General features: G+C 35.5%; 1 protein-coding gene across 17 annotated transcripts in view; it reads left to right on the plus strand.

The window, feature by feature from the left end:
* The window catches only part of LOC106873992 (protocadherin-15-like), a 717,162-nt gene that overhangs the window by 536,823 nt on the left and 170,339 nt on the right, over positions 1 to 10,000 (plus strand). For all 17 annotated transcript variants that reach the window (XM_089337514.1, XM_089337513.1, XM_089337507.1 and 14 more), the window contains one exon: positions 9,472 to 9,566. In XM_089337514.1, the coding sequence (XP_089193640.1) occupies positions 9,472 to 9,566 (95 nt within the window). The remainder of the gene's footprint in view (positions 1 to 9,471; positions 9,567 to 10,000) is intronic.

The raw sequence follows: 10,000 nt of genomic DNA on the forward strand, positions 1-10,000 counted from the left end.
TATGCCTTAATATGTCGTATAGAAGCACACATTCACACATGCATTTCCATACATGCATGTAATGTAAGATAAATGACAAATATCTTTCTATAGATATATATATGCATACACGTGTGTGTATGTATATATATATATGTGTGTGTGTGTGTGTATGAGTGTGTGCATATGTATCTACTCATATATATATATGTGTATGTATGCATGTATGTATGCCTATGTATGTATGCGTAAATATATGTATGCGTGTTTGCATCCATGAGTTGGACAAAATACTGAAAACACCTTGCTAATGGAAGTTATATTATTTAGTATGGAGTTGTCCAGCTTTGGCATCAATTACAGATTTCATACATCGAACAATTGACTCATAAACGCTTTGAACTGATGTTAGAGAAATTTTGTGCTATTCCCTTAGTAAAATCTGCTCCAGTTCTCTCAGCAATGTTGGTGATGGGAAACGGTCCCTCAAGTTCAAAATGCGCCAAAACTATTCGATTGTGGTAACATGATTTTAGAAACTGGTTAGCTCGAAACTTTAATGAATTCAGCAATATTAACGACTGATATTCCAGCCATCTGCTCTTCCATCATTTGTCAGCTTTAGAAACCAGTTAGGTGTATCAATGTAACTTATTTAAATATAAATATCTGCTAAACAAAGAGACAATGTTATATCATGAACCACAATGCATATATAATGCACATCAACACATATATATAGACTAGAACAGTTTCATATTTGTCATATTACCAAAAGAAAAGAAAATAGTCAACTCAAAAGTGATATTTCCATTATTTTGTCCGTCCATTATAGAAACACATCATAACTTTCACATATTTACGACCGTCACTCTAAACATCGTATGCCTAGGAAGCGGCCTCTCATATTCCACTGAACTCTATTCAAAGCTAGATACATGAGAGAGTATCAAAAAGTACAAAGTGATACTTCTTGTACTTCAAGAATTATTAATGCATAATTCCACCAAATAGTCCCGTAGTTAGAAACAAAATGGTACTTGATGCCCACCGTAAGACGCTATTGTTACTCTGTAACAATACAATCGTTTTCGTTCTCATAAAATCAGATTGTCATTTTCCAAAGAATTAAGATATTTAAATACACACACACACTCATATATATATATATATATATATTTCGTTTTGGGATTTTGTTTGCAAGATACTTTATGTATCTTTGTGTGTTGAAGCATATTTTGTTTCTGGGGAGAGGCATTCACTTTCAGTGCCTTACTATTTAACACACTCACCGGTAAAATTTCCACTCATTTACTTATTTTTATTTTTCCTAAAATTTTCGTTGCGTCTGGCAACGTAAATGAGTGGAAACTTTGCCGGTGAGTGTGTTAAATAATAAGTCACTAAAAGAGAATGACTCTCCCCAGATACAACAATATATATGTGTGTGTGTGTGATGTGTTAGTTGTCCTGCGTTGTGGTTTTTATGGTATATTTTGTGGTTTTTATGGTATATTGACAAGTGAAGTGTCTGTGTGTGAGGAGGGTCTTTGAATGTAACGCCAAAATTGTCCATGATACGTAGACGTGCTTGTGCAACAAAAAGTACTCAATTCCGTTTACTCTTGTTACCATTCGATCCGTCTATCTCTGTTTCTCATCTTCCACCTCTCACAATCTCTATCTCAACCCTCTCTATTTCTCACCCATATGCGTTCGTACACGCGCACACAGATGCATATGTATATGTGTACACACATTCATATACATATTGAGAGTGAATAACAAGAAAGCTAGAGAGAGGGAGAGAGAGGGAGAGACTGTGTATGTGTGTGTGTGTGTGATTATGCCAATATTTGATTAATATGCAGGTTCGTTTCATTTTTTTTCTTTTTTTTTTGGCTCCGGTACATGAGGTTCTTTGAAGAAGCCTCTTGTATGACATCCTGTTTCTATATTGTAGCTTAAGTGCTCTTACAGCGCACACAAACTCACAAAATACAAACACACACACGTACACACGCGTATAAGTCTTGCAGTAACAAGAATATGAACATATTGAAGTACATGCAGATGTATACACACTTTCCGTCTGTGAATTATACATGTGTGTGCGCGTGCGTGTGGACTGATATATATAATATATATATATATATATATATATATATATATATATATATATATATACTCACTTATGAATTTCTAGACAGATGGATAGAAAAAAGATAGATAGATAGATACTATATTTACGTGGTAAGGAATATGTCTTTCTCAACTGTTACTCTGTCACATAAATAAGAAAGGCAACACTTACTCTCGAACCGTACACACACACACACACACACACACACACACACACACACATATATATATATATATATATATATATATATATATATATATATATATATTTTACTCTTTTATTTGTTTCAGTCATTTTACTATGCCCATGCAAATCGACCCCAGAACTTATTCTTTGTAAGCCTAGTACTTATTCTATCGGCCTCTTTTGCCGAACCGCTAGCTTACGGGGGCATAAACACACCAGCATCGGTTGTCAAGCGATGTTGAGGAGACAAACACAGACACACAAACATATACACACACAGACATTATATATATATATATATATATGTGTGTGTGTGTATATACATGTGTGTGTGTGTGTTACAACCTGTAAAAGACCAATACGTAGCCTGTCTGCTCTTTGTTCCTTTTCTCTTTGGAAATGCTTAATGTTTCGTTTTCTTCGACTCGCTACCAAATGTCTCAATGCCAATATTTCCAAGATTAGTTACAGGAATATCCAAATATTATTATTCCTAATGTTTGACGAACAACACAAGACCAAGAGTTGGCACACAGGCTGCGCTCAATGTCTACCATTCTAATTCCATCTTGGAAGTAAATATAAGATTTCTAACACAAAAGGCAAATATTAAAAGGTTACGGTGCTAGCAACTTCCTGTTCAGACATCGAAATAAACAAATATCTGGGTATATCCTGTTGGACAATAACAGTGAGGATGGGGTGGTGGTGGTGGTGATAGTGGTGGTGGTGGTGATGGTGGTGGTGGTGGTGTGTAGTGGTGAAGATATTGGCAATGACAGCGATGGTGGTAGTGATAAGGTGATGATGACGGTGGTGGTGATAACGGGTGATGGTGACATTTAAGATGTCGGTTGTGATTATGATGGCGGCGGCGGTGGTGGCGGTTATTGTTGTTATTGTTGTTGTTGTGATGACGATATTTAAGCTGATGATGTCAATGATGATTGTGGTTACGTTCATAATGATGATGATGATGATGACGAAGGTGCTGGCGTTAGTGCTATTGTGTTTGATGGTGGAGGTGGCGGTGAGATGGCGGTGATGATAACGATGTTCTTCTCTCTCACAATATGGCGACGATTCTCAGGGACAAAGTAAAAATATTTACACACAATTTAATGGATTATTTCGCCATTGATTTACTAATTAGATGCATGTAATTAATACTAGTTAAATAATACTGAAATTGGTGGTGGAGATGATGTTGCAGGTGGTGGTAGTTGTATTCGAGGGGGTAGTGATGGTGGTCGTCGTCGTGGTGGTGGTCGTCGTCGTGTTAGTGTTCTTGCAGTGAAGATGGCGATATGGAATATTTTGAATAACGGCACAACCTCACAAATTTTTAGATGGTGTGGGGCGGGGTATAATAATATAGCTGGTAATATTATCCCCAGTACCTGACTGGTACGTTTTTCATCGATCTTGGCTAACTGAAGACTTGGGACGACTTTCGGTGAAATTAAGACAAATCAGAATTAAATCAGAATAGTTTTCTCGATTAATTAAGAATATTTGTGTGACGTCAATTGCGAAAATGCTGTCACCCACATGAGAAGGCACGTAGCTTAGCGGTTAGGGTATACAGCCGGACGAAATGCTTAGCAGTATTCGGACATCACTTCGTTCTGAGTTCAAATTCCTCCGAGGTCGACTTTGCCTTTCATCCTTTCGAAATCATCCTTTAGTAGAAATTATTGTTATTATTATTATTATTAAGGCGGTGACCTGGTTCAGTCGTTAGCACGCCAGGCAAAAAGCGTAACAGCATTTCGTCCAGTTCTATATTTAAGAGAGGAGGAATTATGTACATCATTTACATTTGACGGATATTTGTCCTCATCTTGTTTGTTGTTAACGAAGCATCTTGTTTGTTGTGTCAACAACAAACAAGATGAGGACAAATATCCGTCAAATGTAAATAATGAGCTTTTCGTCCGTCTTTACGTTCTGAGTTCAAATTCCACTGAGGAACAACTGGGGTTGACTTAATCAAATTATCTCCAAAATTGCTGGCCTGGTATCAAAATTTGAAACGAATAAGTATGTCATGGTTCGTTGTATATTTAGATAAGTTTCCCAAGTAATTTTTAAATTGAGACATTGTCCTAATTGAGTTCTGAAACTTCGATTAACAGAAATTTCCTTTCTATGTAATCCTTGATATTAAACATCTGGCCATTTAAATTAACCACCCCCACTATATGTCATATCGTCTCACCAAGTCTGATCACTCTAGCGTTCAAATGGACCTTTGCTCATTTATGTTTACACCACCTCAACTCTATTCTCTCGCTTTTTCATAATGCTGCTATAATTTCTAACGTATAAGATCTCCAACTCTGTCTTATGCGTAAATATATATTCTTCTGTCTTAGAGCAACCAAAGACAATTTAGTTAATAGTTTCTTTCCACCTACACATATTCTGCAATTATTAAATGTATTGTGCTTCATTACATGATTTCAGTGGTTTTTAACGGCATCTCTTTGATCCTCTGATGCAATTAAGAATTCTTCCGTCTCAGTTTTGCATTCAGCGATTCACGTCCAATTCTACTGCAAGTTTTCCTCGTCTACTTCTATGTGGCTCGGTTTTACGTTTTATTTTCGTTTTGCTTTGTTTTTCGGCCATGTCCGTCGACACATTTTTAGCTTACTTTTTAACTTTTTCCACAATTTCTGGTGTTTCTTGTTTCGATCTAAAAACTGTCTGTCATTTCCATTTCTATTTAGTTGTTCACTTTGTATTTTTGTTATTGTTCTTTTCGTCTTCGATGAAGACAGAAATTAATTTTTTGTTTCGCTTGTGTTTATCATGTTTTGTAACTATTTCCATTGCCTTTTTTGTAGTTCTTCATTCGACATTCTATCTTAGATTTCTAGGTGCTTAAGACTCCTTAATCTCTGAAGTCGTAGTAAATATAATCTTTATATGTCAGATTGCCAGTGATGTATTTATTATTTTCCTTGTTTTCCTGTCTAGTCCTTCTAGATTATTTGCCCCTTTGAGAATATTATAAAAATAACTTATCACAGTGAGAACAAGAATATCTTTGCATTTACATGTTTTAAATAATAGATCTAATGTATCTGTAATACTCCTTTCTTGTCTTTTCGTTCATTTCTGTGTACTGTACTGTCTAATTCGGTGATTCCTAAGTGTTCTCCTCCTAGGTCGAGTTTATCTTTTGGGGTTCGATAAAATAAGTACCAGTTCAGGTACGGGGATCGATGTAATCGACTTTCCCTCTGCGCCCAAAGTTGCTGACAATGTACCGAAATGAGAAGGAGTCATTTTTTATCACGGAGATTGACAGGAAAAAAATCTGTTGATGCTGTCGCTGTCTACGCTTGAGAAACGTAGTTTTCGCACCTTTACTTTAGATTCTAATTTCAAATTCCATCAAGGTAGAGACATTAAACTTTCATCATTTTTCAGAATCGGTGAAATAAGAACCAATCAAGTATTGGCTTCGATGAAATTGATCTCATTCTTTCTCTGAGTATGTGTGGCCTTGTGCCAATGTCAGAGACCATCATTATTAGTATGTTAGACAAATTATAGATGGGAGAAACAGTATTATTATTATTATTATTATTATTGCAGCTTCGTTTCCTTTTGAAAGAATAACGACAATGCTATCTACAACGTAATATTTCTAACATCATCAATCACGTATTTCAAAAGTAATTCAACAACAACAATATCAATCAACGTTTCCGCCATCTTTTTTTATACGATTTCTAAGTCAGACAAAATGGCGGAATTTCCATGAAAGGAAAAACTAGATTAGGGACCAAATGAATAGACCACAGAAGGAAAACTCATTTTTAACTGCGTGAATAGCGGAGCAGACACATATTTAGATAAATGACTGATGAACGGAGTAGATAAAATTTTGGAGCTAAACCAAAAAATTTTGAACATTCTGCTTTATTCGTCATGTATATATATATATATATATATATATATATATATATATATATCGAGCCGATGGCTGTTTGTGTGCCTTCACACACACAAACACACACACACACACACACACACATATATATATATATATATATATATATATATATATCCTATGTTGCTTTCAGTAGTTATTGTTAGTTTTTCTTTTTCATTTTGATTTCTTGTTCCTGTTTCCGATCGCTAAAAACCTTTTTGTCTAAATAATGTTTACTTACACACACACACTATATATATATATATATATATATATATATATATATATATGAATACATACATACATATTGTTGTGTACAATAGAGCTTTAATTGTTATAGCCTTTTTTTGTGGCGAGAGAGAAGCGGTAAATAAACAGATGTAGTGACATTTGCAATATTGCCCAACCCCTCCTTCTCGAGGTGTTTGCCATATAAGGGTTGAAAAATAATACACCGCCGCCATCGACCCAGAGATTGAAATCTAGTCGCAGTTTGTGTTTACCAACATTAAACCTCTTTGCTTTATTGTCCGCTATTCCCTTATTCCCCTTCCCTTATGTAAATCCCCACACAAATTTACTGTCCTTGTCATGTGCTCCTCATCTGTGCCCAGCGACTAATAAAAAAATTATGTACATAGGCGCAGGAGTGGCTGTGTGGTAAGTAGCTTGTGCTTACCAACCACATGGTTCCGGGTTCAGTCCCACTGCGTGGCACCTTGGCCAAGTGTCTTCTACGATAGCCTCGGGCCGACCAAAGCCTCGTGAGTAGATTTGGTAGACCGAAACTGAAAGAAGCCCGTCGTATATATGTATATATATATATGTGTGTGTTTGTGTGTCTGTGTTTGTCCTCCTAGCATTGCTTGACAACCGATGCTGGTGTGTTTATGTCCCCGTAACTTAGCGGTTCGGCAAAAAGAGACCGATAGAATAAGTACTAGGCTTACAAAGAATAAGTCCCGGGGTCGATTTGCTCGACTAAAGGCGGTGCTCCAGCATGGCCGCAGTCAAATGACTGAAACAAGTAAAAGAGTATATACGCGTATATATGTATATGTGTGTGTGTGTACATATACACGTACACATATATTTATACACACACATAGAAACATACCTAGACACGTACATATATATCTATATACACACATAGAGAGAGACAGAGACAGAGAAAGTGTCTACGTGTATGTGTCAGGTGTGCGTATTGATCTTTTCAGTTTTATCCGACCCTAATCTTAACCCGAATATTAAGAGAGAGCCCTTGGTATTAAGGTGATCGTATCGAATAAATTTGATTACCGTACAGTTGCATTGCAATGCTCCGGCCCGAAATATGACAATATTTTGCTTCGGCAAAATTGGAAAAAGTTGGTTGCCTTAGTTTTGGGACACACTGTATATATATATATATATATATATATATATATATATATATATAAAGTGAAGTATATTGCCACTTAAATGTGGCTGACCCCTAGGGGTGGATGTTACTGTTGCTTTTAGCCCCAGGAGGACATCTCCTCCAGCTGGCTTATCGACACACTTCTGTGTCCTGTTTGTTTTGCCAAGGGAAGTTATCCCTCTCCACGATGAGAGGGATAACTTCCCTTGGCAAAACAAACAGGACACAGAAGTGTGTCGATAAGCCAGCTGGAGGAGATGTCCTCCTGGGGCTAAAAGCAACAGTAACATCCACCCCTAGGGGTCAGCCACATTTAAGTGGCAATATACTTCACTTTATCGTGCAGTTACTGTTAATACCTAATTTAGAGAATTAACATTGCTATATATATATATATATATATATATATATATAGGAGGTGTGTATCTAAATTTTGTACGACTCTTACTCTGTCTTTTATTCCCCCCTCGTTTTTCTTCCTTTTTCTCGCTCCCCCTCTCTCACATTTCTAGGCTCTCTCTTTCTTTAACTCGTGATAACGATTCTGCCTTCTCGCCGCCCTAATAACAATAATTATTATTATTTCAAAGTTTTCCACAAGAGCAGCTTGGGGGAGGTGGGGATGAGTCGATTAAATGAACCCCAGTGTTCAACTGGTACGTATTTTAGCGAGAAGTAAAGTCGACCCCGGCGGAATTTGAACTCAGAACATAGCGATGGGCGAAATACGGCGTGCTAACGATTCTGCTATGTCGACGCCTTCATAATAATAATAATAATAATAATAACAATAATAATAATATATTTTTCAATTTCATTGTCTTGTTTCAGTGATTAGACTGTGGCCATGCTGGAGCACCGCATTGAAAATATTTTTTCAAAGCATGGCGCTTAGTTTATTATTGCCATTTACTGAACTATACCACATTAACGAAGAGTAGTAGGAACAAACACAGCACGAAAGTCACATAAACCGAGCGCGCACACACACACAGATATATATATTCATATATATATATATATATATATATATATATATATATATATATATATACAGAGAGAGAGGTACAGATACATATATATATATATGCATGTGTTTTCATTATATGTAGACATTAATATATATATATATATGTGTGTGTGTGTATTCATATATAATATACACTTATACGTATATACTGTACCTTAGAGACACACAAACTGACTGACAAAAAGACATAGAGAATGTAAGTCGCTACTAGGAAATCCTCTCTTATTTCGATTTCAAATATGGACTTTGTTACACGTTCGTTCCTATCAAACAAACAATTATTGAGGCATTCTATGAAGCAGATATCCTCCACTCTGTGCAGACATCATAAACTTCTTAATAGCAATATCAGTGCTTAACAAATTGCTTTGGCATTTTACGCAGCGCTCTCCTATCAAATGTGTTTTATCACAGTTTATCTTTTCCTTGAAAAGTTTACCTGTACTTCTAAAATAGTGCATTAATAGTTATTGCTTGCTTTGTTTCCTATTATTCATTGATTTTATATATATATATATATATATATATATATATATATATATATATATATATATATATTACCCCTTACCTCTTGTTTGTGTATATATATATATATATATATATACACCTCTTGTGTGTGTGTGTATGTATATATATATATATATATACATGTGTGTGTATGCGTATCCATATATATAATATATATCCAAATATATATATATATATATATATATATATAGACAGATAGATAGATATTTTTGTGTGTATGTATATAATACCTATTTGTATTAATTTTTTGGCAGATGCTGATAGCATTCCATATGAAATTCAACCCTATAACGGTACAGTTTACATAAAGAAACACCTGGAAGTCGGATCTACTACTTATGTGGTCAGGGTAAGAGAAAATTATCATTAACTATCTTGTTATTTTTGTATTCGATTTAAGTTTTTTGTTATCTACGATATTTTAGTTTTTTTTAAAGCGTTTTCAGAATCTTTTCTGAATCATTTGCATTGTTCGTGAAGTTTGGACTGAAAATCCCCTGCCAACGTCAGAGAAGAGACAATGCCAATCATAATCAAGTGCAGCTGCAAGTTAACTTCTGCACTATAAATGGGCAGCGTAGGAACTGAAAATGACTGACGTTCTGGGACAGAAAAATTGAAGATTGTCTTGTGCAGCACCAGTCAGAACGTATTCAAAATGGTGACAAATAAGAGAGAGCGGGGGGGGGGGGGGTAGCGATTAGTGACATAAGCTTAACAAGAGGTAAAGTGAGGCTAATCAGATCCGAGGGGATTTTTTTTTTTTACGTTAGTAATTATTAT

Source organism: Octopus bimaculoides, chromosome 19, assembly GCF_046866305.1.
Source record: "Octopus bimaculoides isolate indiv1 chromosome 19, ASM4686630v1, whole genome shotgun sequence".
Taxonomy (NCBI): Eukaryota; Metazoa; Mollusca; class Cephalopoda; order Octopoda; family Octopodidae; genus Octopus; species Octopus bimaculoides.